The 24,375-nt window shown below is 44.4% G+C and overlaps 1 protein-coding gene across 1 annotated transcript in view; it reads right to left on the reverse strand.

Annotated features, from left to right (window-relative positions):
- Positions 1–24,375, reverse strand: part of EHD4 (EH domain containing 4) — a 68,806-nt gene that overhangs the window by 23,233 nt on the left and 21,198 nt on the right. The window contains exons 3-4 of the mRNA XM_073586644.1: positions 16,763–16,860; positions 1,953–2,365 (exon numbers count right to left, since the gene is read on the reverse strand). Of these exons, the coding sequence (XP_073442745.1) occupies positions 1,953–2,365; positions 16,763–16,860 (511 nt within the window). The remainder of the gene's footprint in view (positions 1–1,952; positions 2,366–16,762; positions 16,861–24,375) is intronic.

A 24,375-nucleotide genomic window follows, 5' to 3' on the forward strand; every position in this document is an offset into this window, starting at 1 on the left:
ATGTGGTGCTCCGATTAGCTATTCACAATGCAGACTTGCTGACAGGTCACTGATCCCTCAGTGACCCATCCCCTAGTTTGCATAATGAATACCATCACATACTGAATAAAAAAGAAAAAAAAAAAAATAACGCTTCTGCAGGCAGATGCCGGCCGTGGCACCTGCGCTGCAGTATAATCACATGGTTACTGTGGACTTAATCCCTTTTGCAGATTTACTATATATATATATATATATATATATATATATATATATATATATATATATATATATATATATCTATATCTCTGGCAATTACAAACACAACACTTTGGATTGTAACATCCGAGAGGTTGGTATTTTTTGTTCAGGTCAGTAGGTAACAATAAGTATCAGTGTTGTTGTCAGTGTTGTTGTACATTATACCCGGAAAAGACACCTTTGCACTTCCCATGTGCCTTATTGCAACTCCATCACATGCCGGGGTATTTCTAGCTCTAGAGATTGTGGAAGTTAAAGGGCGTTTTAAGTTTTTTCCTTCTGGAAAGATTTATGAAGTACACAAGTCAGACAGGTTATCCAGGATTTCAAGACCAGCCAGGACAGGCTTTACAACAGGAAAAGGATTGTCTTCCTTACTTAGAAAAGTCAAGGCACACAACGGTGACCGCACGGTGACCAGCCAAGAGGATTAATAATAGCATAGCAAGACATGGCTATATCACCATTGCCCCGAGCCAGCGTTACAGGCCCGGGAACTGATCTTTATCATACATCCCGATTAATTACTGAGAGAGTAATTACTGCTACACAAATACAATTAAAGGGTTTATCCAGCCTTTTAGAATTCAGGAGCTACAAGTAGATTACATCTATTGAGGTCTGATCCGTAGCCACCAGTCAACCGTTTTAAAGGGTCCGCGGCTTGTACACCGACTTGCGCTCGTACGTGCCTGTACCATGCTTTTCACATAGAAAAGATTCATGGGACGATGCCTGATGCAATACCTCGCACCACCGCTAAGTAGGGAGCAGGCTGCCTGCTGTCTGATCACTGCCGCTAATCCGTTTACATGCCACAGTCAATCTCAGACAGCGGCAATCAAATGGGTTGCTTGCTGTGTGATGATCACCAGCTCCCATCACAACCAAGCCTGTCCCGTGCACTTTGATTTTTATTTTCCCAAAACATTTTCCAGTAGATGTTATGAAAAAAAATGAATTTGGAGTGGGGGGAAGGGGGGTCTTTAAAACTCCACTTGACCTGCAGAAAAAAAATAAACACCAGCTCTAATATGACTATGTGAATTAATATTAAAAAAAATATATAGCTCTGAGAAAAGGGATGAAAAAAAAAAAAATTAAAACTAGCCATGGCGGAAACGCATTAAAGCACAAATTCTAAACATACAGAATAATGACCCAAGTACTGCACAAACAATAGTTCAGAAGGACAGCTTGCACCAAAATTCTGTACAAAGTAATGTGCAATAAAAGCAGTGACCTGTTACGGAAAAAGTTTCATTTTGCAGAAGGTGGTTTTTCCAGTATTGCTGGAATTTTAAATATTCATAAAAAACGTCTCCATCTAGGAAAGCAACGAATGTTTACTCACTAGTAGTGATGAGCAAGTGTGCCCGGATAAGGTGTTATCTGACCATGCTTGGGTGCTAACCGAGTGTCTTCAGCGTGCTCCAAAAATATGTTAGAGTCCCCGTGGCTGTTTGACAGGCGCAACACATGAAGGGTTTGTCTAATCAACAGGCGTTTGTCAAACAGCCGCGAGACATGGAGCCGCAGGGACTCAAACATATTTTTCGAGCACGCTGAAGACACTCGGTTAGCATCTGAGTGTGCTTAGATAACACCTTATCCCAGCACGTTCACTGATCACTACGCACTAGTAATTGTGACAGTCCTGCTGGAGATATATAGGTGTAATATATATATATATATATACACGGTCAGCTTACCTTTGCCAGGCGAGCTCTTTTTATGAGATCATTCAGTTTGCGTAGTGCAGCATTTCTTGGAAGGCTTTGAATGTCTCGGAATAGATCTTGCGCTTCCATCTCAAACAGTTTACGATTCTCAGTATTTTGCAAAGGCTTGGCCCAAAAAGAGCCTATGTAGACTCGTACCACCTCGGGGGTGTTAATGACCTTTCCTAGGGACCACATGAGAGCGCCATAGACTCTCATTAGCTGCTGGGTATCCACCTGATCTGCTTTATTAAGCACCACTCGGATTTTATCATCCTGACCTCGAAAAGCTTTGATGGCTTCTGAGAACTCATCGGAGATGTCCAGTTTGTGAGCATCAAAAAGGAGAATTATCCGGTCAACACGTTCAGCAAACCACTGCAGCACCTGGCAGAAATCATAGCCTGTAAAAAAAGGAGCAAAGTAAAATTTAAACAACCAACATACAATAAAAATTAGACTTTACCGTAGTGACACAATTTAGGAAAAATTCCAATCTAAAATCCTACCCAAAACGCCAGAAAAAAAAAAAAAAAAAAGGGGAATGGAAGTTTCTCGAAAAAAAAGAAACTAAGTTGCCTTTATTTTTACTAAGTTGTGTGCACAATAATTGTTGACTTCTGGCATGCAGGTAACAAATGCCATGTCGGTCCTGATGCGGAAGTGATAGGTGCTACTTAAAAGGAATCTGGCTGCAGGATTTCACTCTCCAAACTCAGTGTCTGCACATGTAGCTCTTTCAAAGAGGAGAACAAAATTGCTGAGAAATCAGCATTTAATTGATATGCAAACAAGGCTCAAGGACTATGGTAGATCTGATGACAATGTCACTCCAGCTCTATTCCCCACCCAGCGCCGCCGCCTCCTGTTTGACTGACAGCTCCTTTGCCTGAAATCACACAGCACAGAGGTTGCCAGTCAAGCAGGAAAAGGTGCAAATGGGCAGATAATAGAGCTGGAGTGATGGTGGCTTCAGATCTACAGTCTAATTTGCATATAAATTCAAACATTGATTCCTCAGTAATGGAGGAGCGGACTAGCCATGTAAAGGTATTGCTGGACTTGTCTTTGAACAAGCTACATGTGCATTTAAAAAGTGTTGGGCGGGTGAAATCCTGCAGATTCTTTTTACCTTAATAGCAACCTCACATCGTCAAAAAATAATATGTGAACCCACCACACGAGTGCCAGATTTATGGTGTCTGTTCCTTAGTAAATCATCTCCACTGTGTATTATTCAGGAGTGGAAATGCCATTATATAACAAAAACTATACACAGCATTTACATTTGTTGATAAGAGGATAATCTTTGGGGAAAAAAAATATTTACAGGGCGCTTTTTATAAGAGAGGTTAAAATAAGAAAAAGAAAAGAAGTGGAGGTTTCTTTCTAAATAAATGTCGCTGTACTTTGCATAAACTTCCTTTTTCCTTGCAGAAAGTAAAAACTCCCTTATCTTGGCAGAACATGCTTGTCAGGGTAAACACATTACTACATAGTAGTACGCCTTAATATCACCCCCTCTATCCACATAATTAAAAAAAGGCACTTGTTGGTGTATGGAGTGGTTTCTAAAAGTTAAGGCCTCAGGACAGTCCCTCGAATCTAACTGTGTGTCTTAAAGATACCAAGGGAGGAGTGAAGGGAGGTGGTCGGGAGGCGTTAGACACCAATTCCAATCACTGTCTATTAGACAGCTTAAGAGGATAGCCTGGAAACAAATGGGTTAAACCTGCCGCTGCTGTCCGACAATGATGAGAAGGCAAGTATCGAAAAGTATGCGGTTCATTAATCAAAGTGTTTCAAAGTTTTCAACTTCTCCATCTGGACAAACCACGGTCACCCTATTGTGCTCTGTTTTTTCTAGAAAGAGAAATAGGTATCCACATTGGAAACCACATAATGTTGTGCAGAGCCAATGTCACCGATCAGGGTATGTGCACACGATGGCTTTTTTTAGACGGGTCTGCTCAGGAACCCACCTGAAAAAGCGCTTAAAATATGCTAAAGTGCTTCACTTTCTTTCCTTATGGATAAAATACACACACACACATATATATATATATATATATATATATATATATACACACACATACATATATATATATATATATATATATATACACACACACATATATATATATATATATATATATATATATATATACACACACATATATACACACACATATATATATATACACACACATATATACACACATATATATATATATATATATATATATATATATATATATATATATATATATATATATATATATATACACACACACACATACATACATACACACATAATTGCCTTAAATTGTCCGTCATCCACTTCCGTCTGGATGTCCCCGAATCCCACAATCCACCTCGCCGACCGGTGCACACATGCCGCAAGCCGCGGTCTTTCCTGCCGGCTGGACGCTGCCAGGACCCCCCCCAACCGCTGGACCTGCCGCCTCTGAACCCCCCCACCGCCTGTACTCACACACACACACATACTCTTATTCACACACACATAGCATCGGGCACACCTGTAGTGTAATAAATATATATATAGCAAAAATTAAGAGACCACTGCACAGTTTTATAAAAAAAAAAAAAAAAAAAAAAAAACCAGCCATTCCATTCCAGTGTCAGTTGAATTCCAACCAGAGTACACCTCATTCTACTTATTGTGCTTCTGATTAGGTGATCACCTGAACCAAATCTTATTTAATGAAGCAAAGTATAAAAAAAAAAACTGTGCTGTGGGGTTCATAATCCTCTTGCAATCAGGGCTGTGGAGTCGGTAAGCCAAACCTGCGACTCCGACTCCATGACTCCGACATATATTGCTTACATTTAAGTGAAAAAGTTTTCTTTATTTTCATGGCTATGAAAATTGTAGATTCACTCTGAAGGCATCAAAACTATGAATTGGCACATGTGGAATTATATAATTAGCAAAAAAGTGTGAAACAGAAAATATGTCTTATATTCTAGGTTCTTCAAAGTAGCCACCTTTTGCTTTGATTACTGCTTTGCACACTCTTGGCATTCTCTTGATGAGCTTCAAGAGGTAGTCACCGGAAATGGTTTTCCAACAGTCTTGAAGGAGTTCCCAGAGATGCTTAGCACTTGTTGGCCCTTTTGCCTTCACTCTGCGGTCCAGCTCACCCCAAACTATCTCGATTGGGTTCAGGTCTGGTGACTGTGGAGGCCAGGTCATCTGGCGTAGCACCCCATCACTCTCCTTCTTGGTCAAATAGCCCTTACACAGCCTGGAGGTGTGGTTGGGGTCATTGCCCTGTTGTAAAATAAATGATGGTCCAACTAAACGCAAACCGGATGGAATAGCATGCCGCTGCAAGATGCTGTGTTAGCCATGCTGGTTCAGTATGCCTTCAATTTTGAATAAATCCCCAACAGTGTCACCAGCAAAGCACCCCACACCATCACACCTCCTCCTCCATGCTTCACGGTGGGAACCAGGCATGTAGAGTCCATCCGTTCACCTTTTCTGCATCGCACAAAGACACGGTGGTTGGAACCAAAGATCTCAAATTTGGACTCATCAGACCAAAGCACAGATTTCCACTGGTCTACTGTCCATTCCTTGTATTCTTTAGCCCAAACAAGTCTCTTCTGCTTGTGGCCTGTCCTTAGCAGTGGTTTCCTAGCAGCTATTTTACCATGAAGGCCTGCTGCACAAAGTCTCCTCTTAACAGTTGTTGTAGAGATGTGTCTGCTGCTAGAACTCTGTGTGGCATTGACCTGGTCTCTATCTGAGCTGCTGTTAACCTGCGATTTCTGAGGCTGGTGACTCGGATGAACTTATCCTCCGCAGCAGAGGTGACTCTTGGTCTTCCTTTCCTGGGGCGGTCCTCATGTGAGCCAGCTTCTTTGTAGCGCTTGATGGTTTTTGCCACTGCACTTGGGGACACTTTCAAAGTTTTCCCAATTTTTCAGACTGACTGACCTTCATTTCTTAAAGTAATGATGGCCACTCGTTTTTCTTTACTTAGCTGCTTTTTCCTTGCCATAATACAAATTCTAACAGTCTATTCAGTAGGACTATCAGCTATGTATCCACCAGACTTCTGCACAACACAACGGATGGTCCCAACCCCATTTATAAGGCACGAAATCCCACTTATTAAACCTGACAGGGCATACCTGTGAAGTGAAAAACATTTCCGGTGACTGCCTCTTGAAGCTCATCAAGAGAATGCCAAGAGTGTACAAAGCAGTAATCAAAGCAAAAAGTGGCTACTTTGAAAAACCTAGAATATAAGACATTTTCTGTTTCACACTTTTTTGTTAATTATATAATTCCACGTGTTAATTCATAGTTTTGATGCCTTCAGAGTGAATCTACAATATTCATAGTCATGAAAATAAAGAAACCTCTTTAAATGAGGTGTTTCCAAACTTTTGGTCCGTACTGTATGTGTGTGTAATATATATATATATATATATATATATATATACACACATATATTAAAAAAAAATAAATAATATACATACATATACACATACATACTATGACTTATCTCAGCTAATCCAAACCCTAGATCCTCAGGCTACATTCACACCATGGGCGTGGCCTAGATCAAACCTAGGGGGGGGGCGGCAGAACCTCATACTGCACACCTCAGCTGCTGCAGAACCTCATACTGCACACCCCTACACTTGAAAATAAAGCCTGCACATAAGAAGATGTGGTGAATGCAGTCTATTTATTCCAACTATCAATTGATGTTGATGTGTTACTAAGGACGAGCAATGCCTGCCCTGGGCGTCCTTTTGGGCAGCTATGAGGTGTACCTGACTGGTGCTAAAAAATAAAATAAATGGAGTGTTAGTCTGTGTGCTACCTGGCTTTCATTCTTTTTGGTACAGATAAGATATGGATAGACAGATATGGATAAATGGATAGATAGAGCAGATTTCTAATCTGCTTTTGCTACTGAAAACATTATCTATAAGCTCAAAAACCTTTCAGGTGATGCGGTTTTTTAAAAAACTGATCTGCTTTTGCAGATGAAAAACGTATCCTCAAAAAATGCAGGAAAAACGCTGTGTGTGAATGTAGCCTTGGATCAGGAATAGAACAGTCATTTATAGGACATTTCATAACTTTCCCAAATTCCTGTGAAAAAATATTCAGCACATTCTGCATTGAATCACTGTACCCAATTTATTATATATTTTAGGAGTCGGTCCATTTTATACCGACTCCACCAAAATGAGCTCCGACTCTGACTCCACAGCCCTGCTTGCAATAGGACAAGTTGGATGGCAAAACAAGTGCTAGTAATATCCCAAAAGTAATAGGAATAAAAAAATAACTTTTAACCATGCCAAAGGAGTTGAAAAGTCTTTAGTGAGGAAAAGAAGCGCTCAATTCTGGCTTTACTAGCAGAGGGATACAGTGAGCGTCATGCTGCCTCCAGCCTTAACATTTCTAAGACGGCAGTCCATTATAACAAGGTCAAGCAGCAGACATTGGGGACAAGAAAGCTACAGACTGGCAGAGGGCAAAAACGACTCTCCACTGACTGGGATGACCGTCATCTTATTCGAATGTCACTCGGCAACCGCAGGATGACATCAAGTGACCTACAAAAGGAATGGCAAATGGCAGCTGGGGTGAAGTGCACAGCAAGAACAGTTCGAAACAGGCTCCTAGAGGCATGGCTCAAGTCATGTAAAGGTAGAAAAAAGCCTTTCATCAATGAGAAGCAAAGGAGAGCCAGGCTGAAGTTTGCCAAAGACCATATGGATTGGACCATAGAAGACTGGAGTAAGGTAATCTTCTCTGATGAGTCTAATTTTCAGCTCTGCCCAACACCTGGTCTAATGGTTAGACGAAGACCTGGAGAGGAGTACAAGCCACAGTGTCTTGCACCCACTGTGAAATTTGGTGGAAGATCGGTGATGAATTGAAATTGGGCAGGTTAATCTTTGCGAAGGACATATGAATCAAGTCGCATACAAGGTTATCCTGGAAATACAGTTGATTCCTTCTGCTGAGGCAATGTTCCCCAACTCTGAGGACTGTTTTTTCCAGCAGGACAATGTGCCATGCCACACAGCTAGGTCAATGTGTGGCTGAAGGACCGCCACATCAAATCCCTGTCATGGCCAGCCCAATCTCCAGACCTGAACCCCATTGAAAACCTCTGGAATGTAATCAAGAGGAAGATGGATAGTCACAAGTCATCAAACAAAGAAGAACTGCTTAATTTTTGAACCAAGAGTAGCATAATGTCACCCAAAAGCAGTGTGAAAAACTGGTGGAAAGCATGCAAAAGTGCATGAAAGCGGTCATTAAAAATCATGGTTATTCCACAAAATATTGATTTCTGAACTCTTCCTGAGTTAAAACATTAGTATTGTTGTTTCTAAATTATTATGAACTTGTTTGTAGCATTAGTTGAGGTCTGCAAGCACTGCATTTTTTTTGTTATTTTAACCATTCCTCATTTTCTGAAAATAAATACAAAATTTAGTGCTTGGAAATTCGAAGACATATCAGTAGTTTATGGAATAAAAGAGCAATTTACATTTCACTCAAAAATATACCTATGAAGAGAAAAATCAGACGTGGTCTATTTTATTATTTGCAGCTCTGGCAAAAAATTGTCTATATATATATATATATATATATATATATATATATATATATATATATATATATATATATATATATATCTCCAATATATAAAGCTCAATATGTGTGTGTGTATGTATGTTTGTATGTCCGGGACTGGCATCTGCACAGTCGCAGCTACAGCCACAAAATTTTGCACAGTCACGCGTCTGGACCCCGAGAGCGTCACAGGCTATGTGAGGTGAAATTTTAACCCCGCGCGTTCCAATTCACCACACAATTTTGCCCCTAGGTACATAATGTGGAAAAAGTATGTGTGTATGTGCGATATTGGCATCTGCACCGTCCGTCGCAGCTACAGCCACAAAATTTTGCATAGTCACACGTCTGGACCCCGAGAGCGTCATAGGCTATGTTGTGAGGCAAATTTTTAACCCCGCGCGTTCCAATTCACCAAACAATTTGGCCTATTATTCTTATTTCTATGGTGTTATCGTCCTTCTGTAAAGCTGGAAATAACACAATTTATTACCATGCCAACACAGACCACCCTCTGACACAGACTACAGGGGGAGCCCAGTATCACACAGGATAGGATTAGATACACAGCTCAGCAGTCAGTATCACACAGGATAAGGTTAGATACACAGCTCAGCAGTCAGTATCACACAGGATTGGAATAGATACACGGCTCAGCAGACAGTATCACACAGGACAGGATTAGATACACAGCTCACAGTATCACACAGAATAGTATTATACACGGCTCAGCAGACAGTATCACAAAGGATAGGATTAGATACACGGCTCAGCAGTCAGTATCACACAGAATAGGATTAGATACACGGCTCTGCAGTCAGTATCACAAAGGATAGGATTACATACACGGCTGAGCAGTCACTAACACACATGATAGGATTAGGTACACGGCTGTGTATGGATGGATCTGGAAGAAGAGCTGACAGTCGTACTAGCTATTAAAGATGTGTGATAGCCTCAAGCCGATGGCAGTCCTTGTACTTCTGCACACGTAGCTTCCAAGTCCTGCAGCCATATATTACAGGGTGGTGCAAATACAGTTACTCTACCCCATCTTTTATGGGGAGAATACCTAGACACAAAACGCAACTGATGGAGCAAGGCACATTTTTCTCTGTTGTATTTGTCAGGAATTAAGACAAAAAAAAAAACCAAACAAATAAAAAAAAAAAAGCACACACCCTCTGTGTGCCTACTATTGTATGGAGCCATAATATTGCACCCACTAAAGGCCTAATAAAAGGCAACAAAATAATAGCCATGAATGTGAATGACAACAAAAGTAGAAAACCCTAAAGTTATATATAGAAAAAAAAGAGGGTGAAAAAAACAAAACACTAAAATTTTAGTTTTTCTCCTGCTGCTAAAGATTATAAAGACGATTATCCATAGCTCTTGTAAAAGAAAAAACCCAGACTTCGCACCGGGCCAACAAACTTTTGAGTCAGTAACTTGAAAATAAAATTAAAGCGCAGCTGCATTAAACTATTTCCTGAAAACAAAGTCTCAAAATTATTTTCCACCAACCTAATTCATAAACAGGAAATCAAACACTAAATAGGGAAATGCTTAATAGTGAAGAACACCGGTCCCTAGAGACTGGAATCAAAAGGCAGTGAGACCACTGCAACTAAACCTGGGGTGGGGAATCTGAGGCTCGCTGGCCATTTACAGCCTACGATGACCTTTTCTCAGGGTCCCGGGAGTATTTCTGGGGGCACTGCTCCTAATTCAGGAGTGGGGAACCTGAGGCTCCATGGACATTTACAGCCCAGGATGACCTTTAATCAGGTTCCCGGGCATATTCCTGGAGGCACTGCTCCTAATCCAGGAGTGGGGAACCTGAGGCCCCACAGACATTTACAGCCCACAATGACCTTTTTCTCAGGCTCCCGGGCGTATTCCTGGGGGCACTGCTCCTAATCCAGGAGTGGGGAACCTGAGGCTCCACAATCATTTACAGCCCACGATGACCTTTCCTCGGGAATATTCCTGGGGGCCACTGCATCTAATCCAGGGATGGAAATACTGAGGCTCGCTGGCCATTTACAGTCAGCGACGACCTTTTTTCAGCCCCCCTGGCATATTCCTGAGGAACATTGCACCTAAACTATCAGAAGAAAATAAGTCGGTGATACGGAGCTATGCAGAATCCAACAGAGAAAACACTATGGGCCTGATTCATTAAGACAAGTGTTGCACATGCCGGTCTCAAACAACAGGCTCGCTGGAGTGCAATGCGCCAATTTTTAAGATACTCAGACCATTTTTGCTGAACTGGTTGAGACTAGGGTGAAAATACCAAATGTCTCAACATTTTTACACAACTTCCAACAAATTACGGTGTTTTATGCCAGAAAAAAAGTTTCATGAATCGGGCCCATAAAATTCTGGCAAAACATAAAAAAATTCTTAAAAGTCATGCATAGCAAAAAAAAATAAATTTGCAGCAGGAACATCACCTTAAGAAAAATTATTCTGCCATGTAGGTCTTAAGCTGGAGTCAAACATAGCGACTCACCAGTGATCCAGACAACGATATCAACGTTTCAGGATCGCTGGTGAGTCGCTATGTGATCGCTGGTGAGCTGTCACACAGACAGCTTCACCAGCGATCAGCACAGCAATGCCGAGCGTGCGGCATCGCTGTGTTCGTTAGTTACCAGCGCGCTGATGCAGGGAGCTGGTAACTAACGTACACATCGGGTATCCAAGGGACGTGCGTCACTTAGATACCCGATGTGTACATTAGTTACCAGCTCCCTGCATCAGCGTGCTGGTAACTAAGGTACACATCGGGTATCTAAGGGACACACGTGTAACTAACGTACACATCGGGGACGCACGTGTAACGAACGTACATATCAGGTATCTAAGTGACGCACGTCCCTTGGATACCCGATGTGTACGTTAGTTACCAGCAGATCGCTGGTCTCCCGCCTGTCACACGCAGCGATGCGTGCTGACCAGCGGGAGACCAGCGACAAAAGAAATGTCCAGCGGTTTCCTACAGCGATCAGTGATACTGGCAGGGGGGCCGGTTGCCGATTGCTGTCACACACAGCGATCTCGCTGATGAGATCGCTGTTGTGTCACAAAACTTGTGACTCAGCAGCGATCTCGCTAGCGAGATCGCTATGTGTGACGGGGCCCTTAGACCAAACATGTCCATCACTGGTCTCCATTGAATAACATTGCGCAAGCACTAGTTTCCCTTGCCTTGTACAGTTATCAATAGAGGCCACTAGTAGGACTAGTCATGTCCCTCCATTAGCAGCTATGGAGTGGGTGCCGCAGATGTGAGGAGGCTCACAAAGCTGTGGCCCTGGACCAGATTTCTCTGACTTTTTGCTCGAATCTAATCGGTCCCCCCCCCCTTCTCAGTAAAATCCCCATACATTTCCATACACTTTTGCCTTATTCAGGGGGTTTCCAGTGAATTCATATAAATACATTGTACTGAGAGTAACCAGAATAGGAAGTATGTAATGTAATATCTTACTTCCTCTAAAAGAGAATTGATGCATCACAATAACAATCATTACATTATATTGTGAGCCCACGGTAAATGTAAACCCCATGTTTTTACCTGAGCGCTGGTGATTTGTGCATATTTTTGGGTTGGGACCAACTGCTCTGAAAAATTCACATATGTACATGTAGATCGCCCTCTACTAATTATAATGTCTTGGTCTTTCCTGCTTCAGTGACGACATGTCAGGTGAGAATCACATTACTCAACACTAGCAAGGTATATAAAAAAAGGTGAATGTACCATTTTAAAGACACATACAGAAGATTCTTACAAGCCTGGAAAATTCCTCTAACCAGCTAGAGAAATTCAAGTACAGAAACTACAGCGTTTGGCTTTAAGGTGGACCCAACCCCAAAGATGTGGAGAAGAGTCGTCATGACATATCATTCCCCACATCAATCTGCAGTAATGATCATACCTTAAAAAAAAAAAATTCATGCACAAGATAAATGCAAGGATTAAAACTCCCACACCCTAACTTCTGTGTAGGGGTACGTGCTGATTTGGAAGAACATTTAGTCTATGTTTAGCACTACATGGTGTACAATTCCTGCCGTCAAAATGCTGGACACCACAAAACTACCCTGTTGGGTCCTACCGGGTGTTAGCTTGGTGACGTTAATTAAAGGTGCAAAGCTTACATTATAAATATAAACCGAGACACATATGAACAAAGATTTCATTAAAAAAAAAAAGATAAAAAAGTACCATATATAATAAAAAAAATATTATAAAAAGAGGATGTAATAAATAAGGTATATAATAAAAAGTATACATAATAAAAAAAAGTATATACAATAAAGGTCTATAAAAAAAGTACGTAATAAAAAAAAAAGATATACCATATATACTCGTGTATAATGATCCCAGCAAAGAGCAAACAGATGAACGGCATAATAGGGCACACAAATCACCACATTAACAGACGGAGCTATTTATCTGAAGTATTGCGGCATATGATTCAGACAAAAAATGGAGGCGCTTGCATGAAAAAACATGAATATATCAATGTGAAGCAAAAAAGAAGAAATATGCAGCACTCACCAATGTAGCTGAAAAACTGAGAGTCTTTATTTCACATAATTTCCATCAAATGTGTGGACATGCAGAACATGGAGGAATGCTAGGGGAGGGAGGTGCCGGACAACGGCCGTTTCGCGATTACTCGCTTCTACGGGTCCAGGACCAGCATATGAATAAGCCCCGCCCAGCGGCGGGACAATGGCAGTTTACATACATATGAACCGATATAAAAAAGGTATTTATGCATGAAAGGTGCGGGGTCAGGGAGAAGCAAAAGTACTAAGAGAATCCTTATGTGACACACAATTGAATGATATCATTATATGACACCTCAAAAAAGGGGTGACAGATTCCCTTTAATGAGCGAGGAAACGTGATCGCCCGGCTGCAGGAGCTGCTGACACCAGAACAAGTTGCTGCAAGGGCACGCAGGGAAGGTAAGGATGTTTTGCCTTTTTAACGCTTTTCTCATGGGGGCCATGCATACAATGATGGGAATAAGGAGGATGCAGACAAGAGTGGGAATAAGGAGCCATGAAAACCAGGATAGGGATTATTATTGTTATTATACATTTTTATAGGCCATTTATTCCATGGCAATTTACATGTGAAAAGGGGCAAATATAGACAAGTACAATAAATATGAGCAAAACAAGGCACACAAGTACAGAAGGAGAGAGGACCCTGCCCGCAAGGGATCACAGTCTACAGGGGATGGGTGAGGATACACTAGGAGAGGGTAAAGCTGGTTGTTCGGTGGTTCACTAGACTGAGGATCACTGCAGGTTGTAGGCTTGTCGGAAGAGGTGTGTCTTCAGGTTCTTTTTGAAGGTTTCTGTGGTAGGCGAGAGTCTGATGTGTTGAGGTAGAGAGTTCCAGTAGAGAAGGAGATCTTGAGAGGATCGAAGGTTGCGTGTATGTAAGTACCGTGAGACCATGTCACAGATGTATGAAGGAGACAGGCTGTGGATGGCTTTATATGTCATAGTTAGGGTTTTGAACTGGAGCCTCTGGACGATAGGAAGCCAGTGAAGGGCTTGACATAGGGGAGAGGCTGGGGAATAATGGATTAGTGGGGAAGCAGAGTGTAGGATGGATTGGAGTGGTGCCAGAGTGCTAGAAGAGAGACCAGAGAGTAGGAGGTGGCAGTAGTCGAGGCGGGAGATAAGGACGTGCACTATGAAATATTTTTGAGTTTGAGATGGAAGGAGGAGGCAAGGTCTTGGATATGTGGCTTGAAAGACAGGGCAGAGTCGAGGATCACCGCACTGAGCACGCGGGACTGGGGAAAGTGAGCAGCCATTGACATTGATGGATAGATCTGGTGGAGGGGTAGAGTGAGATGGGGGAAAATTATGAATTCTGTTTTGTCCATGTTCAGTTTTAGAAAGTGAGCAGAGAAGAAAGCTGAAATAGCAGAGACATTGTGGGATTTTAGTCAGCAAGGAGGTGAGGTCAGCTCCAGATAGGCAGATCTGCGTGTCATCGGCATAGAGATGATACTGCAAACTGTGGGATTCTATGAGCTGTCCCAGGCCGAAGGTGTAGATGGAGAAGAGTAAGGGTACTAGAACTGAGGCTTGAGGAACACCGACAGACAGGGGGCGAGGTGAGGAGGTGTGTGGGAGAGGCAGACATAATGTTCGGTCTGTTAGATATGACGAGATCCAGAATAGGGCCAAGTCTGTGATGCCAAGAGATGGGAAAATCTGTAGCAGAAGGGAATGGTCCACAGTGTCGAAGGCAGAAGACAGGTCCAGGAGAAGGAGGACAAAAGTAGTGTCGCTTGCTCTTGGCGGTTAGTAGATCGTTGGTGACAGTCGGAAGCCAGATTGTAACACGTCAAAGAGGGAGCAGGAGGAGAGGTGGGAGGACAGTTCAAGATGGACATGCTGTTCCAGTAGTTTTGAGGCATAAGGGAGAAGAGATATCGGGCGATAGCTAGACACAGAAGATGGGTCGAGGGAAGGCTTTTTGAGGATGGGTGTGATCGAGGCATATTTGAAGGATGAGGGGAAGACACCATTTGTGAGAGGTTCAAGAGGTGTGTTAGAGTTGGCATGACGACTGTGGCGAGGTTAGGGATGAGGTGAGATGGGAGCGGGGCAAGTGTGCAAGTGGTGAGGTTTGATCTTGACAGGAGGGTGGAGAGCTGATCTTCTGTCATGGTGGAAAAGTTGGTTTTGGAGCAACAGGGCTGAGCAGCTAAGAGGGGCATTGGGGGCTGCGGGCCATATCTTTTACTGATCGTATTGATCTTCTGCTTAAAGAAAGAGGCAAAGTCTTCAGCAGTAATGAGAGTAGAGGGAGGAAGTGCTGGGGGACGCAGTAGAGAATTGAAAGTGTTGAAAATCTGTTTAGGGTTGTGAGACAGGGAGGATATGAGAGATGAGAAGTTTGTTTTGCGGCAGTGAGCGTGGACTTGAAGCTGGTGAGGGACTGCTTGTATGCGATGAAGTGCTCGGCAGAGTGGGACCACTTCCATCTCCACTCAGCGACCGTGGAAGCCCGTTCTCAGTTCTTTGGTCAGGCTGGTCAGCCAGGGCTGCCTGTTGATTGTACGAGTTTTGCTATGCGTGAGGGGGGCGGCCAAATCAAGTGTTGCTGTTATTGTGGTGTTATAAAAGGTGGCAGCAGTATCTGTGTTGTGAAGAGAGAGAAGGGACTCAGAGTGATTGTAAATTGAGGTGTTTGAGATTTCTGCGATGGTGAGCGAGTTTGTGGAGAGGGGGTTGCTCACTAGGAGAGAGAAGAGAATGTCAGTAGGTTGTGGTCAGACAAGGGGAGGGGTGAGTTAGTGAGATTAGTAAGGGAACAGAGGCGGGTGAAGATAAGGTCCAGCGTGAGACCATCTTTGTGAGTGGCCGCGGAGGATCATTGAGTGAGGCCGAAGGAGGCAGTGAGAGATAAAAGTTTAGAGGCAGCTGGGGTTGAAGCGTCAATGTGGATGTTGAAGTCACCCATGATGATAGTGGGGATATCAGCAGAGAGGAAATGAAGTAGCCAGGTGGTGAAGTGGTCAAAAAAGGTGGAGATGGCTAGTTCTGGGGGGCGCTAGTTGACAGCCAGCTGGAGATTGGAGGGGGAGTAGATGCAGATGGAGTGCACCTCAAATGAGGGATGAGTAGCGGACGGTGGAATTGGGGTAAAAGACCAGGTATCGGACAGGAGCAAGCCAACTCCTCCACCACGTTTGTTTCTGGGGTTAGGGGTGCGAGAGAGATGGAATCCGCCATAAGAAAGTGCAGCTGGAGAAGCCTTGAGTCAGAGGGGGTGAGCCAGGTTTCAGTGGTGCCAAGGAAGGAGAGTTTGTTGGTGATAAAGAGGTCATGGATAAACGACAGTTTATTGCAGACAGAGTGTGCGGGATGATGGGACAATGCATACCAGGCTTATACTCATGTCAATAAGTTTTCCCAGCTTCTCATGGCAAAACTAGGTTAATAATAAAATTACACAACACTACCAGACAGTAGGGTTGGTTGTCAAATGAAGTTACTGAAAAGAGTTAAATGCAAATATCAATGGGTTCATTCATTCATGACAGCGACTTTGCACAGATGTAACGTTCACCACATACAGTACATGAATGTAACCAACCTCTACTGATACGCTGCTTCTCTCCAGACAGGATACCGGGGGAGTCTATGATACTGATGCTCTTGAGGACTTGATTGGGCAGTTGCGAGCACATAAACCTGAAATATAGCCAAAAATATATATATAGTTTTATGGTCAGCCATAGAGATTTCATAAAGATCTACACAAACACACAAAAAGTACAAAAGTAGAAAAGAAATCTGTAAAGTAGGAATGTTTTCAAAAATAAAGTTTGGTTTGTGTTAATTGATACAAATAAACTAAGAACAAACAAAAGAGAAATCTAAATAAAATCAATCTTAAGACTTAAAGAACAAACACCTTGTCGAGTTCCTTCAAAAAGTGTGTGCAGCGTACCTAGATGAAATGACGCTAGTTTAATGCAAAGTTTAGATGAAGAACTTGGCACTCCAAGATAGATGCAAGAATTAAGAACATTTATTTCACAAAAGTAGTCCACTGTGTATACAGAATAACACTTTGGACTGTTGTCGCATGGGCGGACATACCGCACGTGCAGCTGCGCCGGGGCCTGGAGGAGGGCCCCTGAAGGGCGGCTAATAATGAGGGTAATCTGGCTTGTTTATCCGGTCCTGAGGCTTCAGGGGGCTCCTGGCCAGATTACCCTCATGTACGGTGGGCAGGGAGAGATACCCGCAGCTCCGCTGCCTGCAATACTAAATGGCAGTGGAGCTGCAGTGATCCATCCTGCTTCCTGCCGCGCTTCCTGTTTCACACAGCAGTCAGCAGCGTGGCTGGATGACATCATTCAGCGCTGCGGCTGTGCCAGAGAGAGGAAGCTACCGGCGGCGGTGATGCTGTGGGAGAGCGTGTGGAGAGGTTAGAGGTGCTGTGTGTGTGTACGTATGTAGAGATGAGTGGTGGTGTGTGTGTGTGTGCGCGCATAGCGCTGTGGGGGAACATGCAGAGAGGTAAATGGTGCTGTGTGTGTGTTTGTGTGTGGGGGTGGAGGAGAGGGCAATGATGGGGTGACGGAGAGGGCCATGATAGGGGTGGTAGGGGAGAAAGCAATCATGGGGTGGTGGAAAGGACAATGATGGGGGTGGTGGGGGAGGAGGAAATGATGGAGGTGGTAGAATGGGCAATGATAGTGGTGGTGGAAAAGACAATGATGTTGGTGGTCGAAAGGGCAATAATGGGGGTGGTGGAAAGGAGGAAATGATGGAGGTGGTGGAATGGGCAATGATGGGGGAGAAAGCAACAATGGTGGCAGTGGAAAGGACAATGATTGGATGGTGGACGGCTATTTTTAGGTCTCTCCAGAGATCAGACAATGCCGTAAAGAAAGAAATCCCAAGGTTCACATATCCTGGTAAGGCTAGTTTCACACTTGCATTAGGAGGCGCAGCGCACGGCGGCCGTGCAGCTCCGCCCCCTTCTGCGCCCCCTCCGGTCAGCTCCTATGGGCGCGTGATGCTGCATGCGACCTGCACACCCTATCGCTAGCATTGGGTACGCAGGCCATGCGCTGGTATGATTTTGACAGTGCGCCAAACGCACCGTGTTGCATTTTGGTGCGCTCGGCGCACCGTCAAAAGGGCGCATGCGCCACCAAAATCATACCAGCGCATGGCCTGCGTACCCAATGCTAACGATAGGGTCCGCAGGTCACATGCAGCGTCATTCGCCCATAGGAGGAGCTGACCGGAGGGGGCGCGGCATGAGGCGGAGCTGCACGGCGGTCGTGCGCTGCGCCTCCTAACGCAAGTGTGAAGCTAGCCTAACAGGTTCCCAGATCCTTTTTCAGAGGCAATTTAGAAAATGAAAGCAGCAATCTAAAAATCGGTCTAAATATAGAGTCTGTCCCGGAATTACCATTTATCGCGTGTCTCCGGAAACTTTTACAAACTTTACGATTTATAAGGCGTATTTAGATGAGCAAGAACAAACAAGATTAGGGAATGTTTTTATAATGCATGAAAAAGGTTCTGTGCATTTTTTATAGAATTTTTTCCCCTCCAACAAAAACATTGAACGAATAGACATGTCTCAGTTTAAGGGAAAAAAAAAAAAAAAATGCGCCGCCATGTGAACATGCCCTTATTATTGAATTAACTCCTAGCAGGGTATGATTTACAGCACATGGTCTGTATAATCATCATGAGCAATGCAGAATCTGGTCATTGTAATAACAGGAGCACAGGAAGCTTGTTAAGATATTAAGAAGCCAGTTTTACAGGTCTGGATTCTGTATATTTTGATGACTGGTCACTAATTCAGCATTAATTATGGCATTTTCTCATAAAGGATCGTTATTCTGAAATGAGGCTTGAGCGATCTTTTGGCGAACAGTTGCGTCATGGACTCTTGAACCATTTCTATTTTCAGACCCTAATGACCATATCTTGTAACGGTATCATTGTGCAATATATGGTAGATTTATTCTTCCCCGACAAGGATGCAGAGTATAACCAAGACCAGAAAATTTAGGTTCACCCACCTTAATTAGTAGCAGTAAACTTCACTGTGCAAACGGCGCACGGACAAAAAAAAAACAAAAAAAACACATGATAAAAAAAGCAAAGAATACAAGAAGACTTTCCTTTTGATCTGTAAAGTTTAATAGCAAAGAATAGAAATTGCAAAAAATCAAAATTTAATGTGTTAGTGTCACCACAATTAATTATGGCTATTTTGATATATAAATCGTGATACAAGTGCATTGTGTTTTAACGTAATGTCCTTTCATTCCATGACTTGGATTTTTTTGGCGCTCATTTATTGTATCCTAGGGAATGGTCAGGTGTTGTTTACATATTGATCTAATTTACATCACTTCCTTTCAAGCCTATAAAATGGAATTTCCCATTTTGAGAAATTACTACACCAAAGAACCTGAGAACCAGGGCTGTGGAGTTGGTAAGCCAAACTTCCTTGACACTGACTCCGACTCCACCAAAATGGGCTCCAACTCCGACTCCACAGCCCTGCTGAGAACCTGAGAACCCGAAACGCGTAGGTGCACCTCCTAAGATTCCATGCCTTTCATCGTTTTTTTTTAAACAATGCAACAAATTTTTTTTATTTTTTTATTTTTTTTTTTTTAAGAGGTTTTGTGAGATACTGAAAAGACAAAAAAAAATAATGAAGTATGACATGATACAGGATTTGAAAGGAAAAAAATCAAAGTCTGCACATACACAGTGTTTTTCACTGCTTTTTTTTTGTTCTACAGCCAAACCTGCTCTCATTGAAAACGCAATGCTGAAATCGCCCATTCTGTGGCAGATTTTACTGTATCATTTTTTTTGGGTGCGGATTGCTAGTGCGCTTTGTCTACATGTTTAAAAGGTTAGTTCACCAAAAAAAAAGCCATTAAAACTTTTGTGGCTTATTGTGCAGAGTTTTCCTTTTTTCCCCACTTTCTTATTACTTTCTAAGGGTGAAAAAAATGCTGCGAAAACACTGAAAGAACTGACACTAGGCAGATTACAAAACCACTGCAGTTCTCAAATTTGGTCAAGAAACATGGATTTTTGTGATAAACTCACCATAAAATCCTTTTCTCCGAGATGCTCATTGGGTGACACAGGTACTGTGGGTGTATGCTACTGCCGCCTGGAGGCTGACACTAAGTGAAAAAAAAATAGGTTAGCTCCTCCTCCGACGTATACACCCTCGCCCCGATTGCGGGCTGAAACAAGTTTAGTGCAAAAGCAGTAGGAGGACAACAAAATCAGCCTTAATGCAGGTAAAAAACATGTGTAGAAAAAACCACCCTAACATCAACAGAAAAGCACATTAATTAAACAAACAAGAGCCAACTGGCTATCAGGGTGGGTGCTGTGTCCCCCAATGAGCGTCTCGGAGAAAAGGATTTACGGTCAGTTTATCACAAAAATCCATGTTTCTCCTTCGCCTCACTGGGGGACACAGGTACTGTGGGACATCCTAAAGTAGTCCCTGGGTGGGAAGTTGACTCACCAATCCAAGCTACATGCACTTCCTGTCTAAAGGTGTGCCACCGCTGCTTGGAGAATCCTACCTAGGCTCACATCCGCTGAAGTTTGAGTATGGATATTGTAATGTTTGGCAAACGTGCCAAACATTAGGGCAGCACGGTGGCTCAGTGGTTAGCGCTGCAGCCTTGCAGCGCTGGAGTCCTGGGTTCGAATCCCACCAAGGACAACATCTGCAAGGAGTTTGTATGTTCTCCCCGTGTTTGCGTGGGTTTCCTCCGGGCACTCCGGTTTCCTCCCACACTCCAAAGACATACTGATAGGGAATTTAGATTGTGAGCCCCATCGGGGACAGTGATGAAAATATGTGCAAACTGTAAAGCGCTGCGGAATATGTTAGCGCTATATAAAAATAAAGATTATTTATTTATTTATAAACGTGTGCAGGCTGGACCAGGTTGCTGCCTTGCAAACCTGTTCCGTTGGAGCCTGGTGCCGAAGCACCCAAGAGGCGCCCACTGCCCGAGTAGAGTGTGCTCTGATCCCTGCTGGAACCGGCGCGCCTCTGATGCGGTAGGACTCCTGAATAGTCAAACGAATCCATCTGGCTATGGTCAATTTTTGAGGCAGCGAGTCCCTTCCTGCGCCCCTCGGGGAGCACGAACGTGTCTTTCTGCCGAAAGGGTGCTGTCCGTGACATGTACCTCCTGAGGGCTCTTACCCGGTCCAACGTGTGAAGAGCCTTTTCCATGCGGTGTACAGGTGCTGGACAAAATGAAGGCAAGACAATATCCTCATTAATGTGAAACGAGGAAACTACCTTTGGCAGAAAGGGGGGTGCTGGTCTGAGAACCACCTTATCCCTGTGGAAAGTGAGAAACTGAGCTCGGCAGGAGAGGGCCGCCAGCTCCGAGACCCGTCTGATAGAAGTTATGGCTACAAGGAATACCACCTTCCAGGAAAGGTCCGACAAAGAAACATCCTGTAGCGGTTCAAATGGAGCTTCCTGCAGAACACTTAGGACCAGGTTAAGGTCCCAGGCGTCCAGGAGCGCCCTATAGGGAGGTACCAAGTGGGAGACTCCCTGGATGAAAGTCTTTACCTGCAAATTGGCAGCAATTCTGTGCTGGAAAAGGATGGATAAAACCGATATCTGTCTCCTGAAAGAGCTTGGGGCCAGACTGGAGAAAGGCCAAGATGTTGGGAATAGAGAATCTCAGTGGAGAATAACCGCGGCATCGACACCAAGAAAAGAAAACCTTCCAGGTGGTAAATTCGCGCAGAGGTAGGCTTCCGGGCGCTAAGGCTGTGTTCACACACAGCGTTTTTTTAGCGGTTTTTACCACGGTTTTCACTATAAAACTGCTAAAAATAAGCTTCCCAGTCATTTCTATGCATTTTGCACTTTTTGTGCCCATTGATGTTTTTTACCGTGAAAAAAACGCATTGCGGTAAAAAACGCAGCATGCTCATTAATTTTGCGGATTTTTCCGCGGTTTTGGCTTCTTCCATGCGGTTTGAAACCGCTGCGGAAAAAAACGCATCAAAACCTCGCGCCCAAACCCCGCCTGGGTCAGAATACAAGATTCAACGGCCATGCCGTCAAACACAGGGCCCCTGAGCTCGGGTGGAAGATAGGGCCCTAGGACAGTTGATCTGGGAGCTCTGGCAGTCGCCAAGGAACGTCGGCGAGCAGCTGTACTAGATCTGCGTACCATGCTCGACAGGGCCAGTAGAATCGCTGGAACCCCTTCTGTTTTGATTTTCTTGATGACCCTCGGAAGTAGTGGCAGTGGGGGGGAATAAATATGGGAGGCAAAACTGGTTCCATGGCAGAACCAACGCATCCACGGCGATCGCCTGCGGGTCCCGGGACCGAGTGACAATCGTGGGCACCTTGGCGTTTACCCTGGAGGCCATCAGGTCCACATCCGGTGTTCCCCACCGTTGGCAAATCTGATGGAAGACCTCGGGATGTAGTGACCATTCCCCGGACGCAAGACCCTGCCGGCTGAGGAAGCCTGCCGCCCAGTTCTCCACTCCCGGGATGTGGACCGCCGATATCACCGAGTGGTTCCTCTCGGCCCAGTGAAGAACGTGCCCTACCTCATGCATGGTTGCTCTGCTGCAGGTGCCCTCTTGATGATTTATGTAAGCCACCGCCGTGGCGTTGTCCGATTGAATCCGGATGGGGCGGCCTGCTAGAAGGTCATGAAAATGTTGCAGAGCCAGCCAGATCGCTCGTATTCCCAACAAGTTAATCGGGAGGCGTGCCTCCTGTGGCGACCCCCGTCTCTGGGTCGTGTGATGGCGAAAATCCGCTCCCCAGCCGAGGCTGGCGTCGGTTATGGCCACAACCAATGGTCTGGGGGAACTGACTGTCCACCACTCGAGTGACTGTCTGACCTGAGAGGACAACCGGCACCAGTGGTCAAGCGTGAATGGGTTCTTGCCCTAGGATGACAAGAGGGCGTGCTGCAGGGGGCGAAGATGGAACTGGGCAAATGGGATTGCTTCCATTGCTGCCACCATTTTCCCTAGAATCCTCATCCCAAAACGGATGGTGTGATGGACTGGTTGGTGAAGTGTCCGGACTCCCTGCCGGAGAGCTAGAGCCTTGTCTCGAGGGAGAATTACCAACCCTCGGAAGGTGTCGAAGATCATCCCTAAAAAGGAAATCCTCTGAGCTGGAACAAGGGATGATTTCTTCACATTGACCAACCACCCTAAGCGGGAAAGAGGGTGATAACATTTTCCTCGCATGCCCGAATCGAAGGGCCCTTGACCAAGAGGTCGTTTAAGTAAGGCAAGACGACTATGCCTCGGGAGTGCAGGATGGCCATGACGACTGTCATGACCTTTGTGAACACTCTGGGGGCAGTGGCTAGCCCGAAGGGCAGCACTGCGAACTGGAAATGTAGACAGTTGATGGCGATGCGTAGAAATCTTTGATGTGTAGGTAGGCGTCCTGGATGTCGATAGAGGCCAAGTATTCTCCCTGTCCCATGGCCGATATAACTGAACGGAGAGACTCCATCCGGAAATGTTTGATCCTGATAAATTTGTTCAGGAGCTTCAGGTCCAAAATAGGCCTGACAGTCTCGTCCTTTTTGGGGACCGCGAATAGGTTGGAATAGAAGCCCTGAGCCTTCTCGTGTTCTGGCACGGGAATAATGACTCAGTTGTGCTGGAGTGAATCGATGGCGCCTAGTAAAGCCCTTGCCCGGGTATCCCCCTTGGGAAGACGGGAATGAAAAAACCATCTTGGGGGGTACCTGACAAATTCTATCTTGTACCCTGAGGACACCAGCTCTCTCACCCATGTGTCGTGTGCGACGGTGAGCCAGACGTGGCGAAACCAGAGTAGGCGGCCGCCTACTTTGCTGATGTCGCCTGAAAAATGCCTTGAGTCATTTGGCTGAGGATCTTTGGGACCTGGTTCCCCTCGACCTGGGCTGGTGAGTACCCATTCTCCCCAACGGGTTGGCTCTATATGAGACCTGTCGATCCCTATCCTGGTTAGGGCGACCTGAAGCGGCGGAATTGGCTGCTGCAGTCCACCCGGGGTTGCGAAAGACCCGAAAATGTACCTGAAACTGGTGACGAAACGGCGGTTTGACCTTTTATTGAGGGAGAAAAACGCTCTTCCCTCCTGTGGAGTCAGAGATGAGCTGGTCTCACGTCTCTCTGAAT

Source organism: Dendrobates tinctorius, unplaced genomic scaffold, assembly GCF_039654945.1.
Source record: "Dendrobates tinctorius isolate UK_male_01 unplaced genomic scaffold, ASM3965494v1 ptg000010l, whole genome shotgun sequence".
NCBI classification, from domain to species: Eukaryota; Metazoa; Chordata; class Amphibia; order Anura; family Dendrobatidae; genus Dendrobates; species Dendrobates tinctorius.